At 35.6% G+C, this 21,209-nt stretch overlaps 1 protein-coding gene across 1 annotated transcript in view; it reads right to left on the bottom strand.

The window, feature by feature from the left end:
• The window catches only part of DMD (dystrophin), a 2,307,273-nt gene that overhangs the window by 1,510,541 nt on the left and 775,523 nt on the right, over window positions 1-21,209 (bottom strand). Inside the window, exons 15-16 of the mRNA XM_023515448.1 lie at window positions 21,050-21,157; window positions 13,998-14,177 (exon numbers count right to left, since the gene is read on the bottom strand). Coding sequence (XP_023371216.1) covers window positions 13,998-14,177; window positions 21,050-21,157 — 288 coding nt within the window. The remainder of the gene's footprint in view (window positions 1-13,997; window positions 14,178-21,049; window positions 21,158-21,209) is intronic.

Below are 21,209 nucleotides of genomic sequence, written 5' to 3'. Positions count from 1 at the left end.
TCAGATCAAAATAGCACCATACTGAACCCCAATCAAATTGTTTTATCTGACTTAAGTTATGTGGACTGAAATAGCAAAGGAAGATAATCTCTACCAGATGTGAATTCAGTGCCTCTTCAATGTATTGGCCAAACTACAGGAAATTAATGGTGCAAAAGAGAAAAACTTGGAATATTATTCAATATTTAATTAGACATATTTCAAGTGATTACAATGTTAATCTAAATTCTACTAAGGTATCTCAGCACCAACTCCACTGCCTGGTACGTTGTGTTTACTAATTATTTGTAAGATGCATTTTTGGTTAACATATAAAAAGAACATTTTATATACCATATATATATATATATAGTTATAGTTATTTTTTGAGATTGTGTCTCAAGCTGTCACCCTGGGTAGAGTTCCATGGCATGATAGCTCACAGCAACCTCCAACTCTTATACTTAAGTGATCCTCTTGCCTCAGTTTTTCTATTTTTAGTAAAGATGAGGTCTCACTTTTGCTTAGGCTGGTCTCAAACTCATGAGCTCAAGCAATCTACCCACCTCAGCCTCCCAGAGTGCTAGGATTACAGACGTGAGCCACCGCACCCAGCCGATGCTCTGTATTTTTAAAAAAAATTATTTGAACCTTCTAATAAACTACTTTATAATCAACTTAGCGAAATGATGTTTAAAATTATAATAAAAGGTTAGCATAAATTACCTTTACATTGATTATTCAAAAGCTAAAAACCATACTACCTGTGTTTTATTTAAATTAGTGATTATGTTCAAATATTTGCATTTCCAAATTCATTATAGAGACTCTTGGTTTATAATCACACTCATTTTCTGTTCAGATTTTTTTTTGGTGGGGGTGGACAAAGTTAGTTCATCGGTCTTTGGAAAAATATGATTTGTGATCCAAGTCATGATAGGCCACCACCTCAACATGTGGGCTTTCCCAGACAAGCTATAATTTTGAGACAGTCCTTCCTTCTTTAACTATTACATTCTCTGTCTCCAAGTGCTCCTGTTATTATGACCATGAAGTTAACACTTGGGGTTTTAATCATTACCTTTCTGGCAATTCAACTTACTTGGAGGATCTATTTCTAAAGAGACCAAAAGAGCCTTGCATTTTATCTACTTTTAGCTACAAGCACAGGGGCAGGGTTTTGCCTGAGCCAAGATTAGTTTTAGCAATTTTCCTGCACTTGTCAAAGAGACATGGAAAGGGTTTGGAGGGATCCCCCTGCCTCATCTATGATGACTCATGTCTTTAATTGGAAGTATGGGAAAAACCTCAAGATCTTATTTTAGCTTCCAAATGGGCAATTATTAAGGAAAGAATGAAATACTTTCTATGATGTTTTATGTAAAAATGGCTCTGGCATATTTTGAAAATACTACTCTTTGTTCAAACCACATCTTTATATATGTCAGGGGCTGAGGGATTTCCATTCTGGCAACTGAAATAATAAGAATGAAACACTAAGAGATACTGAGTTTCTACATGTGCCACGCCCAGCTTCTATCTTCTCGGAGATCTCCACAGATTCATCATTCATCATTCTGAATCAATCACTGAGCTTCTAACAACATTAATTACATATCCCATTGACATGTTCCATCAAGATGAAAGCAGAAAGAAACACAGGTTTTAAAAATACTTAAAATATAAACTCAAATGATACCACACCCAATACAAAATGACCATTACATGACTAAATCCGGTTTATCTCTAGTCAAAAAAAAAAAAAAAAAAGTAGTTTTCAATAGAATCCCAAGAGCACCTATTTCTTTTCATGGGAGTACTTTTTAACCAGAGAAGACTTTTTTGCATATAATTATGGCCAGAGTATTTTTCAGATTAGGAAAATATCTCATTTTGAACGTGCAGACAACAGAAGGCAGAGATAATTTATAGTAGCCATATTTAATCTTACAGAACATTTACATTACTGAATATTTGGCTGTGAAATTAATTTCTATAAGGTTAATAATATTTTCTTATTGATACCTATTACAAAATTGGATAGATCTGCCCAAGGAAAGTAGAGTAAAAGGGAATCACAACATGATATACTGTGAAATTGCATTTAGGCAAGGCTCCTAAGAGAGACAAGAAAGTCATTAACAAAGCAGTAGTAAGACATGGAAGTGTAATTGTTCCATACTATAATAACTACTGCACTGTAATTGAAAATACTACTTCATTTCCGTTGGGATAGAGAAGAAAATAACTCTGTATTCACCCTGGAAATACAGGGTAGAATTTATTATATACCACAATAATTACTCTCAAAACTTACTCCATATAATCAGTATAAAAACAATTGGTTATGTACTAAATTTCCCCATGGTTTTTAGTTATTGACAGTAAACAATTATATATTAAATTCACTAACAATCCAGACAAGAGAGGGATTATGGAGGCCATTGAACATAACCTGCTTGTAGAATTCACTGCTGCCAGAAGCAGACACCTCCTTTCTTAGGAAGGCAGCAAACTTAAAATTTGTTTTGATCCTTGGATACAGAGAAGGTGGAGTATTGTTTCTACCTGACAGTTTTAAAGATCTGAAGTGTGATAATAACCATGACCCTGATAAATCTCATTCTAAAGCTCTATAATACCAGTTATGTGCTAGAAAGTAGATCTAATTTGATTGGTGCTCCAAAACCAAGGTTTCCTGGCTTTGGACACCATAGTCAACGAAACCAATCTGTAATTGTACAAGTTGTTCGCGGCTAAATCACAACGCTTCAACAAAATTTCAACACATATGGAATACGTATTCACTATAGGACATTCAGAAATGAGTATGATGGAAACTCATCTTTAGGTGAGAATCACATGAGTAAGTGTGAAATAAGGTGAGTGCCACATGAAAAACACAAGTATACAAAATAATGCATATAATGAACATGTAGTAACCCAGAAAGTTTCTTTTGAAATGTCATAAAAACAGATGTCTTTCAGTTGGCATCTTAACATTTAAATGTAATTTGAGGCTGAAGGCTGGATATATTTTATCCCTGTATAGGGTCAATGTAAATGTCAAATATTGGAAACAACCTAATGCTGGTAGATTATGGCTTAAATTATAGCATATGAATGTGATAGTATATTGTATATATTCCAAATATTTTTAATGTGATGAGAAAATGTTTTCATTATAGAAATAGTACTGAGTAAAAATGCAAGATATAAACATTGGTGGCTACTTTTAGACTGAGAAAGTATAATTTCTATTGTACACGTATATTTCTGCATTCTTTTCAGTTTCCAAATTTCTACCATAGAACATTTTTCACAAAATGTTGCTTTTGTAAGTACTGAAATATTTCAAAACTGTTTTTTTGTCAAATTGGTTGAGATAGGGTCTCTTTCTGTCCCCCAGGCTACAATGCAGTGGGATCGTCATAGCTTACTGAAGTCTTAAACTCTTGGGCTCAAGGGATCCTCTGGCCTCACCCTCTCAAGTAGCTGGGAGTACAGGTGCCCACCACCATGTCTGGCTAAATTTCTATTTTTCGCAGAGACAGGGTCTAGGGTCTAGTTTTTTCCCAGGATGCACTCAAATTACGGACCTCAAGCAGACCCCCTGCTTGGGCTTCTCCAAGTGTTCTGAGCCACCACATGCTGAATTGTCATTTTAAATCTATTATTCCTATCTATGTATCAAAATCTTTGAAATTATAATCCTGTTATCCAAATGCTTTAGAATGAAAACAACCGCAAATGTGATCAGAAGTAATTAATGCAGCGATTTTCAACCACTGTGACACTGGTGTGGCTTGAAAAGATCTTAGGTGTGCCATGAAAAATTTTAAAGGCCATTAACTAGTTGTACATTTTGAGATGGTTTATTTGAATGACAGAGAGAAGCCAGATTAGGGTTGCATAGGAGGGGACAGTGGAGCAGACATCTGAGAAAGGGGAGGTATTAGCCAGGCAAAGACAGAACTTAGGGATTTCTGAGCAGAGACAACAGTTTAGAGGTCTTGTGACAAAAAGGAACACAGGGAGTCCAAGGACCTAAAAGAAGCCCACGTGACAGGGGCACAGGGCAGAGAAACTGGGTGAGATGAGTGTGACTGGTGGAGCAGGCCAGACTCACTGGGACTTTTAGGCCATGCCTAGGATTCCAGTCTTTATTCTCAGAGTAAAGTGAAGTCCCTGGCACAGTGTAGGTGAAGAGGAAAGTAAGTAACAGAACAAACCTAAGGTTGGCGTGTGGACGGGATAAAGGATGGCTGTAACGGCTTTGCAAGGAGACAAACAGCACATCATTGGATGCATTCTTAATTCACAAGGGCGCTCCAGCAACATGACCCACCCTCCACCAACAGGTATCAAGAAGCTGATCTTCTCAATTTCTCTACCCCCAGTCAACTCCACTGAGCGAGTCTTTTCCCACAGAAGCTGATGATGGGCCACGAGCAGTACTTTCTAAAGTGGAATGTGTGTACAGAGGGGCGCAGGTGGTGGCTGACACGGAATATGAATCTCTAGATGTCCACCTAACCCTAGAGGTTAATCTGGAAGGAGACAGTGTCATCCAAACTTCCCCTGTCATTCTGGTCTACATAATGGCTCTCTACGTTAAAAATGCTCTTCCTATTACTAGTTCTGTATTTATAAAAGGAGAAGAGGGGATAAAAAAAAAAAACCCTCTGGCAAGGAAATTAAAAAAAAAAGATCATTTATTAAATTACTTTTGAAAGAAGTTCAAAGCACAGTAAATATATTCTTTTCTTACTCTTGTTTTTGATCAACCTAAGTGGGCTGTGGAAGTTTAGCTACAAGTTCAAGTTTTCCTTGAGATAAAAATAGTTGGAAAGCACTGACTTAATGTTTTCACTAAAATGCTGAACAAGGGACGAGTCCAAATTATAATATAGTTTGAGCTGTATTTGACAAACTTTGAATCTATCTAACTGTGCTCTAATCTCGTCATCTCTCTCCATTTTTATTATGAGTCTATTTATTTTAAATGACTTCCAAATCATCTCACGATAAAAAGCTTTTGCTTTTTACATAGTATTCCTTTGAGTTGTCAATTGACCTAGTATACAGGAAAACAGGAAAAGAGTTTACAATTACTTGTCTTTAGGTTGGGGAGGTAGTTTTAGAGTGATCGTAAATGGAGGCCTTCGAGTCAGGGTCTCCACTTCTTAAACACCAGTTCCACATACATCCTGCAGTATTTAGGGCTTGTTACTATCTTAAAGGTTTGTTTCTCTTTATATGTAAAGTAGGAATTAGAACACGTTTCTCACAGAGGTATTGGAAGCAAGGCCAGATTCATGGGTTTATAATTTATGCAGTTGCCCAGGGGCCCTGCTCAGAAGGCTCCCAGTTGTCTTGAAATTCTGAATATGTTTTGAACAAGAAGCCTTGAATTTTCAGTTTGCACTAGGCCCACAAACGATCACTCCTGGTTTCCAGAAGTCAACGATATAATGGCTGAACATAACACACGTTTTCTATTGATAAATAGGAGTACTAAGTACGAAGCAGTAACTTTTCTAAATGCTCAGGGAAATTCCAAGCATTTTTTACATAGTCAACCTTCTTACTCATAAGGTAACATACGTAAATTTACAAAAATCCATGTTTTTCCATTGTGAGAAAAATTGGCCCAGTCTCATGATTATTCTAGTATATGCATCTTCTTACAGCATGATTGTGTTATTTTATGACGTCTTTAGAAAATCAAACTACTCTCAAGCAGTGAAGAGCTTTCTTACCATTTGTTTAAAAATACAATTTGCAAAGGAAACGTGTACACCTAAGCTTATTCAGAGAACATAAAAGAACATACGATAAATGGATATATTTCTTTTCCACCACTACCTCCAGTTTCTTATCTTTCTTTTTTTTTTTTTGAGACAGAGTCTCACTATGTCACCCTCTATAGAGTGCTGTAATGTCACAGCTCACAGCCACCTCAAACTCTAGGGCTTAAGTGATTCTTTTGCCTCAGCCTCCCAAGTAGCTGGGACTACAGGTGCCTGCCACAACACCTGACTATTTTTTGTTGCAGTTGTCATTGTTGTTTAGCTGGTGCAGGCTGGGTTCAAACCCACCAGCCTCAGTGTATGTGGCTGGCACCATAACCACTGTGCTACGGGTGCCGAGCCAACCTCCAGTTTCTTAAGGACAACCATAAGTCATGTTTCACTTGACAACCCAGATATGTTTGAGAAATGCATCCCTAGGGAATTTTGTTGTGCAAATAAGACAGTGTACTTACACAAACCTACATGGGATAGCCTAGCGTACACCTAGTCCATATGGGAAAGTCTATTGATTCTAGGCTATAAACCTGCATTGCATGTTTGCACTGTTATAACTGAATACTGTGGGCACATGGTGAATATATGTGTGTCCAGACTTATTTAAACACACAAAAGGTACAGTAAATATATAGTATATAATCTTATGGGACCACCTTCAGATATGTGGTCCTCCATGGGTGAAAATGTTATGTGGCAGCTGACTGTAGATGGCACTCAGCATCATACTCAGCTATCCTTACATTTTAAATGCACTTTGTTGACACTGGTATTATTTCTTTTATTTTTGGTCAATGTTATTCAATTGTAGCTTTTAATTTTCCATTTAATTATTTATATATCATTGCTTGTACTTTGTGATATTGGCATAAAAGATTTTATTTCTTGCCTTTGAGATATTCTAACAGCTGAACATTTAAAGAAACTTACTAAAAAATTTTCAAGCTACAAAGAATTAGTTACATAATTTATCTTTTATTATCATTAAAGTATATTATATACTTTTGATAGTTACCAATTCTAGAATGCTTTGTGTGTTACAAGTATTCCGTGTTTTGAATTTTCTCATTTATAATACCTAATATATCACGTGATAAGAGGGTGTGGCGGTGCCCAGAGATGAGACTGGGAGCCGAAAGGTTCAAGTCAGGTTTATGGAAAGAGACAGCGACCTGCCTGGGCAGGGCAAAGATGGCATTTGCACCCAGGGGCAGTTAAAGACCCCTTTTATAAGGGGCTGGCTGGAGGAGGTGGGCAAATTCCATAGCTTGCCCAAAAGCTTTGAGGAGTTCTGGTCCTTTGGCCCAAATTTTCGGGGTGGGGCTAACTAGGTCCATTGTATTCTTTGTTTTAGGAGGAGAGAAGGAAGAAGAGGAGGGTGGAGGGTTCTTGTGGGGCCACCTTAGGCCTCCCAACACCTGCCATATAGCAAAGGTTTCATGAGTGGTAGCTGCTAGTACCTCATCATGACCCAAAGAGTAAGTGAAGGGACTCAAATTATTCCCATCTTATAGATGAGTAGTAACTTGTTCAGGCAGGTACAATTTTAAATAGCAGAACAGAGATGCAAACTGAAGTTTGATTTCCCCATCCAATTGTTAGCAGCTGTTCTCACTTGCTCCTATGCTTATTCAGATTTCTGAATAGTGATTTTCTTTGAAGTGGTGTAATTATATGTGTGTGTGCATACACGTAATGTCAGAGCATTAAACATACATTGGTAGATGTCATAACCTTTATAGAGGAAGATTAATGTTAAATGTTTGATATGTGTATGTGATTTATATATACAAATTGGGTTGAGACAGAGTTCCCATTCTCAGGGTTGGATAGAGACCCCTATTTTCTCGGCCTGGATGAGCTCAGAAAACAGTCTCATCACAGACCTCCATCTCTAAGCACAAATAGGGCTTCTTTTCCAGGCCGCATTCAAGCAAGGTCATGGAAAAGCAGCCTGAACAGTTCTGGGCAGTTCCTCCAGGAGTAGGGAGCACATACCCCAAGCCCAAACGCAGTGCTTTTCCAACCTTTTTTTATTTCACAGCACACTTGAACTTCAGCACATTTAAATTATGTTGATCAATAAAAAGTGTGAAAAGAAGAATATACTTCCTGTGCTTTGAATGGCTTTTGAAAATAATTTAATTAATGATCTTTAAAATTTTTCAAAGCACACCTAAGATCCTCTCACAGCACACACCAGTATGCCACAGCACATCCCTTGACAATCACTGCCTTACTCATTCATTTTTAATGGGTATGAAGGAATTGAACTTCTATAGTTTAAAATAAATGAAATAATCATAACAACATCTTTGGCTGATAATTCAGAGCCAGGTTTAAAGCAATCTCCACAGGCATAGTAGCACAAGGAATAAAAAACTCTTGGTGTAAAGATTTATCTCTCCATGCAGTAGAAAAGATTTATTTGCTGAGCTTTGGGAAAATCCTGGGGTAAAAGAGCAGGTGGCCACAAAGGAAGCTGGGTTATTAATCACAATGTTAGATAATAGCTTAATCTTTGGGAAGAGTGCAGAGGACTTAACATAGCTAAGCGTAGCATACAGTGAGTGGCCAGGTTCATGAGATTAGCTTGGCAACTAAATTGTAGTATTTATTATCCTGTTTTGATACCAATAATAAGGTGATACAGCTTCTTGCATAGGTGGGTACTGACACTGGAATCATGAGCACAAATACGGTTAAACACTCAGCAGACATCATAAAATAAGTCACTTTCTTCTTTTAAATGAAGTATTATGTGGTAATTACAGAGTTATGATCTAATAAAAAAACATTTATTTTGTAAAACTCTTTAATTGTATATATTTTGTTCCTCATTTCTAATTATTTTTAGAATAATTTCTATCAGAAAAAAAGAGACACGTGTTGTCTTACGGAATCATATGAAATACAGCTTTTGGGCAACCATGTGAATTCACTGAATCTGCCAAAGATCCAAAGCAATGAAACCTGTTTTGTTCTGATTTACTTGACCTTCCTCTGCACACCATCTATCACTGAAACAATGGAGCACATTCTATAATTGGGGATGGATATTATCAGGTAGACGTTTAGGAAAAGAACTTGTAATTTTTAGGTCTTATTTACTGTCGGTAGATAATAGTTGTATCATACAGATGCTGAGTATTTTATCTTTATAGTATTTTAACTACTTACTGGAGATAAGTGAAATGCAATATTTTCAGAAGTCAGTGTCCTTTAAATAGGAAGAGAATTTTATTTTTATCAACATCTTCCCTATTTGATAAAGTGGAGAGAGTTGGAATGTTGGAATCGTTTCACTTATTATTTTAGACTTTAAAAAAAATTCAAGCAAAAGACAGCGTATCAGGTATGAGAATTGGAGGACGCTATAAAGATCTGCCTATCCGACATGTTTCACTGTGTAAAGAAATAAAAGATTTCAAGAATTAACTCAGACACAATCTATTACAATTTTGAGTGTCTACAACATTTCATGTTATTGGAGATAATGAATATACTCCACCAAACCCATGGCACTGATATACAAAGGACATTCTCAAATACTTATTTGAGTAGGAGATAGAAAAAGGATACATTTAATTTCCAAAGTCATTTGAGCTATAACTTTGAAATTTTTCTCGTAAAACCTTTAACCTGAGAAATGAACTCAACGATGCTCTAAAATTCCAGGTGCTTGATCCATGAACATAAATAAGACGAAAACCTAAACTAAGTGAGAGAATTTGAGTTTAATTCTGGTTTTTATAAAGCCATTGACTTTTTTCTTAATTGGCAGTCGGCTTTTTAGTCTTGGAGAGCTTTCAGGAACCAATGAAAAGGGTTGTCAACTAAGAGGCCTTGGAGTATTTTTAATTAAAATCACTGGCAAGAAAGAAGACAGGCAACCCAATTGTAACTGCATTTCAAATATCAAGAGGTCCACAAAATAAAGCTTTGAGAATGGATATCCCAGAATATGAATGTAAACTATTTTATGAAGAGTGAAAAATAGGATCTTTAAAGAGTGAGAATGGCTCAGAAAAGAAAAGCAAATCCAGACATTTTCATCTTAATACTTTTGCATCTTTGGGTACATTTGGGGTCAAAAAGGAAAACACTGGCTATCATTTTAAGGTATGTTTTACATTCCTCGGATGTTTGGAAAGAGTTTTGAATCTCTTGCCAGGACCTAAGTGATAGATGGTAGATACACACTTGCGTAATGATCACTTTCTCCCCTTTGAACGTCCTTGACTATAGGCACACACACCCCCCCACACATACACACTCCCACACAGCATGAACGTGAACCATCATGTTCAAGGAGCGGGGAATTCTCAGAGTATTAATTTCATCTTTAAGATATCTGTGGTTTGAGAATATTGCAAACATGGTCATTAATAATACAGGAAAATATTCACAAAACAGGAAGGATATTTTTGAACCCTGCAAATTTTTCTTATTCCTAACAAAGAAGATAATTTACTCTGCTAAAGAGTCACAAAACTACAAACCTTTGGACTGGCCACTGACCTGAACAGATACTTGCTTGCATCTAAGCAGCTGGTGATAAAAATGACCATAACAAATAATGAAGCATATGAAGAACACACCTTTCCACAGGGCATATGATTTTAGTTAAATAGAGACAATAATGTCTCAAATCACTTCAATTAGACTCCGTTTTAAGACATTCATTTTAATGAATTTCTGATAGTCCTTGATTACAATCAAGATAAAAAAAATACACCCCCGAGGGTCGTGGCATTTATCAAATAATTGTGTAAATCTCCACAAGTATTTGTTTATAAAAGTTACAGGAAGACATAGGATCATTTGACTTTTTAAAGAAGTCATTCCAGGGTATATTTCCTTCGTCCTCTTTTCGCATTGGAAGCATCCAATAACAAGAGTTATTTTCTTTCTAACATTTCGATGCAGTATTTCTATTTTCTAAGACTGCCTTCTCATCAACTTAAACATCCCCAGCTTGTGTCCAGGTATTATTCAAGCCAAACCTGACTTTGAAATGCAAGAGAGCAGCCCTCACAGCTGATTTTTTTTTCATGTTTTGATCTCTTGCCATGCAACTGCTTTGTAAGGTCAAAATCCCTCAAAGCTTTGACCTGAATAGCAATCAAACTTGCAGGCACACAATGTTCTTTATATGAGGACAATCAGATGTCTTGTCATCTTGGTCACAATTCCTATACTCTGTCTCATGATAATGGGTTTTAACCAGTATAAGAACGTTGCTCACTTTTATACCCATCATTTAAAAGAATTTTTAAAACAATTGAGTAAATTGTGTGAGTAATCATTAATGAGACTGATTTGTCTCCCCACAAACATGCTGGGAGATATGCATACAAGTGAGCTTTGTTCTCCAAAGTCAAAGTCACAACCTCACTATCTACATTCTTGACATTCTTCTTAGGTAATTTGGATCAGCCTCCATGTAACACGAACAAAAGAAAAACCAATTGCTTTCTTTAACTTATATAATATTATTTCTTTGTTCTTTCTCTATCTCCTTTTAATGCTTCTTTCCCTGGATGGCTTTTTTTTTTTTTATCTTTTAAGACCTGAAACCCCCCTAGCAAAAACTTGGATTTGTCCGATGATGGCACACTTTTGAGAAAACTAATGAGGGAAAAACTGAGACATGAGCTTAAGAAAGGTTCAAGCTTAGTGATCTGGCCAACAACTTGCCTAATTCTAAGTCCATTTATCTGTCCCTGGTCTGGAATAGGAGTGCATAACTGTTTGAAAATAAAAATAAAAAGAAATCATAGTGAGCTACAAAAAAGCCCTCCAGACTCACTAAACAGTATGACTTACATATCAAGAGCACCTTTTTTCCCTTCCAAATGCTTTCAAGTCTATAGCTTTATTTCATCCTTATCACATCACTGTGAGAATACAGAACAAATGTATACTGCAATGCTGGACATCATCTTGTAAAGAACGGTACAAATCAAAGCTAGGGCTGTTTCATTAGCGTTTTAAATGTCTGAAAATAAGAAGCAAATGGCCTAGGTGGTGGTCTCATAACATTTAGCTCATTAAAAATAAAGCTTTTAATGATTTTTTTACCAATTAGAATAATCAAATCCATAGCATTTTGGTGAGACATATAAACTTCATCCAAAAGTAGTCCCATTCCAAAGGGCTGAACTTATTTAAATACTGCATTCCTAGGAAGGTGTCCATTTTCACATTTCAGCCAATATTGTAAAAATCCCGAAGGTAAGAGTTAGCTCACGTGCTACTGTCTTTCTAACCCAGTGTTTTTAAAAATAGGGTCTGCAGACTTTGTCAAAAGCTGAGATTTTTAGATGCAGATTCCTGGGTCCTTTCCCTGACCTATTGAATGAGATTTTCTGAGCAAGGGGTCTAGAAATACCCATTTTAATTAACTTCTCCTGGAGATTATTACACAGACTCAAGTATTTTAACCACTTTACATAATGCAAATGAACCAGAACATGACCTGTGCTTAACAGTTGTACCGCTACAAATATATCCCTTAAAAGAGATGAATTTCAAAAACAACTTTATCAAAAAATGCCAACTCTCCTTAACATGGTAACTAATTTTATCCCAGCAATAATCTATGAAACCAATGAGAACATAATGGAATAACGTCATTGTCGGGTTAAAAATATCAAATTTACCAGTGCCTCATATATTGATTACATAGATACCAATATATGGCAAGGTAGACATGGGCAGATCATATATAAGAGAAAGCGTGATCTAGTAGTAAAATCCTGGTCAGATCAATTAACTGCTAAAAAGATGCTTAATGGAAAACAAATGGAGTTTTTATTACTTAATGATTACATGGGAAATTATTGCAATTTCGACTCATGTTTCTTCAAATTTTAAATTTTGAATATGAATTTAAGTATAAATGACAGATTGAACTGTGATTGACAATCATACATGTTGGCTGATAATAGTTTCTTAAATTTTATTTCTGTAAACAGTAATTCAAACTTCATTTCTTCAACAAACATTTTTTTCAGTAGTATAATACTCATCAGATGTCAATTCCCAAAACAAATTCCTGCACTTGTCTTATGCAGAGACTATATCTGCGTAAAATCTATTGAATATGGTCATTGCATTAATAGAGGTATATGCATGGTTCATTAATCTATGAATTGTGATCAATAAGTAAAATCCAGGAAAAACTCTATGGCAGAATATGTTAAATACGATCATAAGACATTAATAGTTAATATCTTGAGTGATGACCCACTAATACACTATCCAATTGTATCAGAAAACAAAATTTCTACTTTTAAAATAACCCAGATTGGGTGGGCGTAGTGACTCAGACCTGTAATCCTAGCATTCTGAGAAGCTGAGGCAGGTGGACTGGTTGAGTTGAGGAGTTTGAGACCATCCTGAGCATGATTGAGACCCTATCTCTACTAAAAATAGAAAAAGTAGCTGGGGTCATGGCAGGTGCCTGTAGTCCCAGCTACTCAGAAGACTGAGGCAAGAAGATCACTTGAGCCCAGGAATTTGAGGTTGCTGTGAGTGATGATGTCATGGCACTCTGCCATGGCAACACAGTGAGACTCTGTCTCAAAATAATAAAATAAAATCATAAAATACAATATCCATTTTTTTAAATTACTAAAAATTTAAACATTCTGAAAATAAAACTAAATTATTGGAGTAGTAATGTCACCGGAAAGTTTTCCTAATCTCTAGCCCATATGTGTCTGTATACCCAAGACATGTTCATGATTTTATGATCTCAGCAGTTTGCGGCACAAAGTACTACCAGTAACTTTCCTTGGACAATTTAATTTTATTCTCTAAGCTTCATTTTTATCTGGAATAAAACGGGGTTGACTTATGGCCTTCTCGGTTGTATGAACCTATGATTTGGTGTTGAATTGTGATGATACAGTTCTCCAGTATTTTGTCTACCTGTTCTAAGTCATTTAGCTTACTGTTACTATCAGAGGAGAAGGGACTACACTCTAAAACAGTCATTTCAGCCAATTAGTACTCATTCCCCTCCCACTCCCCCACTGTCCAGTAAAAAGACAGACAAGATAGCCATGTTTTCATTCTACTGAATACTAGGCAAAAACCAAACCTGTTACATCTTTTGTAGTATTATAACATTGATGCTCTCTTACAGCAGGTTTCAAAAACCTCTGGGATAGTGTATAGTACAAAATTGACATCACTAACCTGCGCTGAACTCTTTTCAAGCCTTTGGAGTAAATTATCCCAACGCTGGGCAAAGTTTTCCAACCAAGCTTCCATCTTTTGGGTCACGGACTTATTTTTCAGTGTTGAAAGAAGATCTTGGTTGAGTGAACAGAGTTTGTCCATGGTTTGCTTTTTCTTTTCTAGATCTGCTTTTAAAACCTGTTCAAACAAGGAAAATTATAGAATAAGTCTATGTTACGTTTTACACAACGTTCTAGTTCAGTCTTCTTTGGCATTTAATAGCTCAATCATATGAATAAGGAAAGACTGTTACCATTTCTGCATAGGATTAAGAGTCTATAAAAATATAGGTAGAAAATAATTTGAATACTCTCCCCAGGAAGCCTGAAGACAAGGAAATCAGATATAAAATAAAAACCTAGTAGAGACACTTAAGAACTACCTTAAAATATCTGACGGACTGCCAAGTGAAACAGTAGTTTTGCTTCAAAAGGCAAAATGGGAATCAGCAATGGAAGTTGCGTTTTAACATTTGGAAATGGAATGCATGGCTCTTGGATGGTAGTGAATTTCTCTTTAATTTCTGATAGAATTCAAATGAAAACTGTCAAGTGCCAGAAAGACAAAAGAGAAGCTAGTGGTTTGAGAAGATGAGAATAGCTAAGGGGGCCTTGTCGTTCTTAAATGTCGGGGTTATTTGGATAAAATTGCAATATTACCTATTGGCACAATTTTAACATTCTGGTCATTCTCTTAAGATAAAAACTTTTTTCTATGGTTTACTGCCCTGGAAATTTTTGTACCATCAGTTATTCAATTAAAATTTGGCTATTTGAATAATTATTTTCTAAGGCTAATTCTAGGAGTCCATTAATTAAAAGAACTAAGTCATTGAGCATGGCACAAATCCTTCAGAATCTCTGCATATTTTAAAGATACATATATGTTTTTAGGATTCTCTTCTATACTACTTATACTTCCAAGGTTCTTGTGAGCTATAGAGGGTCACATGTTCCCCTTGGTTGGTTTGGAATGAACAATGTGGCTTCTATGAAATTAGATCGGGGCAGATCATTCTCATTTATCCATTAAAGTCATCTTGTATGTGGGGCAATCCCATTCCCACGTACCAAATGCTTGTTCCTGACTTAAACATAAAAGAAGAAAAATAATCATTTTATAGCCATATTATAATCCTGTCTTTTTTAAGTAGCAAGTACAATGAATATAAACTAAACTGTGATAGCTGTCTTCCCAAAATGAATGCAAGCACAACAAACATTACAGGTGGCAAAGTTGTCACAAAACATATGCACGGATTGCTCACAAACTAAAGTGTTATCAGCATAGAGCCATCAATACATCCTCCCTGAAAAGGAGAGTGTATGGAGCTCATTTGGGCATGCCAGCTGCCTCGAGAGCTCCGAACTACACAATGCTCAGGTGTCTCCTCCAACTAATTTCTCCTTTACTCAGAATCTGCTTCATCTGGTCTATTTTATATTGCAGTTCATGCCGTTTTTCAGAGTAAACGAGGTGTGTTTTAAAGTTTATTTCTAATTCCCCTCACTAATTATTTTATTACTTTTCTCAATCCGAAAGAATGTAATAGACCAAAACATGAATTAAGATATTACAAGTTGAATTCATATCAAAATAAAGCTCTTGGCATGGGAGTTTAGCAACCTATGTGTTTTGTATATTAATTTTGTTTAATCCACGTTAGCTTTCCATTAAACTTAAGTGCATACTTGTACAGTAGCAAAACAGTTTATGCTACCTGCCCCGTGCTGAGAACCAAATTGGAACACCAACATATATTTCCCCAGTTACTTCATGGAGTCCCATTTTCCTTTTCTCTTTCTTAATTTTTGGCATACATATATTTTGGTGAAAGCCACAAGTTCTTTATGGAAAGAGAAATGATATAAACAGAGACATGTATTTTTAAATGAAAAGATATAAGTACAACTCTTTGGCTTACTTTCTCAGAGCATAAGGAACTATTTTAAATAGTCCTATGTGTAAGGCTAAATGGTCATCATCATTCAAGCTAAATATGTAATAGTTGGGGACATTTCAGAACAGGGGTGTAACAATTCAATTATGGTTAAAGAAGGGGATGGCAATGGAAATCTAGGAGTAAAAACTAAGTCTTTGTGTTAATATGAAACCAAATAAGAGAAAGCATCTGGTAAGGATTAAGAAAGTAAAAGTCACCCTTGAAAAATATAGTTAGGAAAAGTATACTCAAGGTCAAATAAAAAAGTGTTATAATGAAACAGTATCATTTTTGAATATATTTTTACATAAATATTTATGTCAAAAACCCTGAACACTGATCTTCCACCTACTAAATTCTAGATAGGAGTATATTTATTTATTTATTTGAGACAGAGTCTCACTATGTTGCCCTCATTAGAGTGCTATGGCATCACAGCTCACAGCAACCTCAAACTCTGGGGCTTAAGCTATTCTCCTGTCTCAGTCTCCCAAGTAGCTGGGACAACATTACCTGCCACAATGCCCAGTTATTTTTTTTTTCTTTGTTTCAGTTGTCATTTTTGTCCAGCAGGCCTGGGCTGGGTTTGAACCTGCCAGCCTCGGTGTATGTGGCTGGTGCCCTAACCACTGAGCTATGAGTGCCAAGCCTGAGTTTTTTTGTTTTTTTTTTTAATGATGGAAAAGAAAGGAAATCTATATTATACTGATCCAGTATTGCCAAATACACTAGACCATAGTAATGAATTACTTTGTCCTGTCTATCCTTGAATGCTAATTATTTTATACTTGGATCTTAAATGTACATATTAAATAACTATGACTTATTATCATATAAAATATGTCTTTCTGCATATCAAGAACTGACAATAGGTCCATGAGTGCCATAGACCCACAGACCTCGAGAACATTTAGGAGGCAAAAGGAAGCTCTCGAAAACTTATGTAAGGCAAAGATCATCTGAGGTATTGAAAAATATATATATTTCATTTTCATAGACGGTGCCAAGTGCCTAAGACTCACCTACAAGGTAGGCAGGAATGAAGTCTTCGTTCAATAAAACAGATTGGGTCAGTAGAAGATATGGGGAAGAGACAGATATATTGTTCAAAATGACAGAGTACACAAAAGTTTTATCTGGCCAAAGTTAGAAAATGATTTGAAGTAAAAAAAAAATGTATATGTATAAGAGGCCCAAGAAACTCTTACCCTATTCTCATCAGGAGTATTTTTCAGAGAATAATATCAAGGCAATTTCTATTAGGCTGAGAAATTTGAATTATATATCTCTATCATCTGTAGTTACTTATCTATCTATATGTAAGAAGTACTCCAATTAATTCCAGTCAACCATTGCACTTAGGTGGATTGATCCATTGTGGAGGTTCTCAGTGTGAGGAAACATCAGAATCACTTGAAAGTCTTATTACACTGCCTATTACTGGGCTCTGCCTCGAGAGTTTGAATCAGGAGGTTTGGGAGAGCCTAAGAATCTGCATTTCTTCCTGATTCCCAGGTGATGCTGATGCTGCTGGATGGGGAAGCACACTTTGAGAACCACTGATTATATTTGGATGAATTCTTCAAGGGCCATCACAGGAATTGAGGTCAGGGTGGCAAGTCATGGCAAAACAGCACCGTCAACAGGGACTTGCTGAACTCCCTCTATGTCAATTGATCCCACAGACAACTTGAGAGTATCTTCAATTCCACGGTACTCCCGTACCCCTTACACACCATACTCTCCGATTATCAGGCTTCCCCAGAGCAGTCCTTCTCTGGAAAATACCAACAGTCCTCACAACAGCAAAACTTTTCTGAAACAGATTTCTTCTAGAATTGGGCTTGCCAGTGATAACTCACATGATTCTATATGCCCCAGAATTCACATCATAAAAGCCACTGTTTCTTCTCTCCTTTAATCTTTATCCTTTATGCCAAATTAAAAAAATCTGTTTTTATAATAAAAATAGACTTACATGCTGTGGAGTTAGAGGAAATGAAATATGACACTGGCTGCCTACCTCCCACTCCAAGGGAAAGTAGGAGACAATCCCATGGGTTACTAGTGATAATATTTTAAAACAAATTACACTGATTGTAAATAAAAGACTTTTTAGCACATTGTATCTATACCTAGGTATGGAGTAGGAACTGGTGACAGATGGTACCTGTTTTGGGTCTCAGATTGTGACATATTTTAATGAACATTAAATTCTTATTCACTGCCTGAGTCAGCAGGGGAATTTTACCTCAAATTCTAGACCAGCTGTCAGGTTTTGTTAATTGGCTTAAACTATCAAATAATAAGACTTATACAAAACATATTTTCACTATGTTCACAAGGAAGGTGACATAACACAAATTTTAATCATATTGGAAAATTATTGAGACATTTCTAAGAGAGCATTTTCATGGCCCAGAGGCTAGAAATATCTTTTTCTCACAAAAATGTCAACATAGTGGCATATGATTGTTTGAAATGACAGTTCTTAGTTGAAGTTACCTTTTCCCAAGGAATCAGATATTAGGAATTTTGAAACAGCTTGAAAACCCTGGACCTGAGTCTTGATGTCTTAGTGCTCATTTTACGTCCGCTACTATTGTTATACGATAACTTATACAGGCCAGGTGTGTTTTAGTTCTTGAACTTCCTCTTCTGAAACAACCTGGATAGCTTATCTTAAGGAACTCTAGACATGCAAGTGGATTGGGGATATACAAGGTGGTATATAAAATCTCATCTAGCTTTAACATATTTGGATTTTGTGTAACTGTAGCTTCCTACGAACAACTTTTACACTGTGTATAATCAAGAATATACATAGTAACACGCACTTGGTATTAAAATTGGGAGTTTATTATCATGCAAAATAACTTTGTAATGCTCTGGCACATGGCATTTTCCAAAGATGACTACGAGAAATCCTCCCATCTCAGATGCTCTTCTATAATTTGGTCTCAGTGCTTTTCCATAAAGAGATGAAGTTTAATTGCTTTTTCTTGAATCTAGGCAGGTGTGTGACTGTTTCAACTAACAGAATATGCTCGGTAGTCCCAACTATGATTGCCCATTGGAAGCATAAGTGCTTCTGCATTTAACCAGCAATGTGGCGTGGCTCTTAATCAGAGAGCGTGGCTACATTTTGATAATCATGGGTCACCAACTTATTTACTTAAAGAATCCAAGTACTGACTGAGAAGAAAATTGTAAGAAATTTTCTGCTTGAAGGGTGTGTAATCCATGCATCCCTTCATCTATGCATGATAACATCTGTTCTGAATTTATCTTTTCTTCAATGTGATAACGTGCACCACTTTCTGCCTTTTTGAAATATTGATTCTCCTCAGTATTGTGACAGCACTATCTTCCTTCTCCTAGTAAACTTGAACTACATCTGCTTAATTTCTTTTTGTAAATTTCTCATCCTCTGCATTCTTTGTAGATATTTCTCTGGTGTCTATCCCTTTTGTTGTGTCACTGTACACAATCCCTTTGAGACATCTTGGTTGCTTCTGAATTGATAACCAGTATTGAACCCTTTTCTGAGATTCTAATATGTATATCCAGCTAATGGAATGACCTTTATCACTTGAATATCTCCAAGACATTTGGGCTCAACATACCCATTCTTTCATTCTAGCAATTCTTTTTCCACTCTCCTACCAGGGATATTAATTCTTCTAGGAATCGAGTCACCCACTGGAAATTTTGAGAACCATTCCTAAATTCTGTCTGTTACCATAAATATTACCTGAATTTTTATCTGAATAAATTTTATTTGCTCTCTCCTCATCTTCATGCCAACAAATACTTAGTTCAGGTTTTCTAATTAGCCCTCTTACTATCTAAAGTCTTACTATCAAAGGTATTACAAATGAAAATATGTTGTTTATGAAACTCTGAAAGGCTTCCCATGAGCTACCAAACAAAATTACAAATATAGCCAATATTTTTGCACTAATATTTTGAACCAAAGTAGATTGCTTTTCTTAACTCTGTCTTTAGTAGTCATATTGTTGAGAAGGCATATATTATTTGAGCAATGGTTTCTTACCAATAACAAGCTAGCATGTAATTACAAGTATCACATAAGTGAACTTATTTTAAATTAAAAGACCTATGAGGGTTACTTAGTATGGAGCAAAAATTGTCTGATACAAATGTATATTTTGGAGCAAAAATTGTCTGATACAAATGTATATTTTATAAAATGGTACATACATAAAATAGCTTATGAAATTTAGTTTAGCGAAATGATTTAACTGTTAAGCATGTATTACATAAGAGCAATACAAATAAATCCATTGATATAAAATTATGAAACATCATTTACAATAGACCTTTATTTGATAATATTTAATATCAAGTATTTATATATCTATTAAATAATATGTGTATGTATTTAAGTGAATCAGAATTATGAGATATTAAAAATATTAAGCTCCTAATATTAGATTGGCCTTTCTCAAATTAGTTGAGTAAGAGAAACTTTCAAGTTATTTTTTAATCTTGTAAGTACCAACTAAAATCAAATGTCTGATTGATGCCCCTGATGTCCTTTTACTGACAAAAGAATTTCATTACTCAAAACACACAAGGCACTTATAATTAATGCCATTTGCTATGCTTTCATGTTTTCTGTTCTTGTTTGCCCCACTAGGGTTAAGTCCCTCATATGTGAGGATAATCATCACTTGCAGCTATCATATATCACTCTGAACAATTAACTTTGTTCTGTTAGTTTAGAACTATGTCACTTAGAACTTTAATGGAGGGCTCACAAATTCTTCTTAGTGTTACTTTTTAATTTTTATTGAAGTCTTCTTCCAGTGTGCTTTATGTTTTCAGAAGTACAATTTTCTTTGAAAAACCAAAGTTGAATATCTACCTATAGATTTTCCCATTTCCATTAAGAAAAGTACAACTACGACATCTTTGTTGAATAATCTATGATCTAAGTGAAACTAATGAACATTGCTTTCAGATTTGATATCACAGATGGTGATATACATAAATACACTGCTGGACATTTAAAAAAATATGTTGAAAGCTAAAAAGTACATACAGTTAGCTTTTGAAGACTCGATAACCTTTCATTGTGATCCTTAAAGCCAGTTGTATGAATCTTGTTCACTGCATCTTCTTTTTCTGAAAGCCACGAACTAAAAAGGCACTGAAAGAAATCAAAGAATTCCAAAGAAGGAAAAGATTATTCAAAGTAAAAC

Source organism: Otolemur garnettii, unplaced genomic scaffold (genome assembly GCF_000181295.1).
Source record: "Otolemur garnettii isolate 467f Iridium unplaced genomic scaffold, OtoGar3 scaffold00072, whole genome shotgun sequence".
Taxonomy (NCBI): domain Eukaryota; kingdom Metazoa; phylum Chordata; class Mammalia; order Primates; family Galagidae; genus Otolemur; species Otolemur garnettii.
This window is presented reverse-complemented; position numbering and strand designations above follow the sequence as displayed.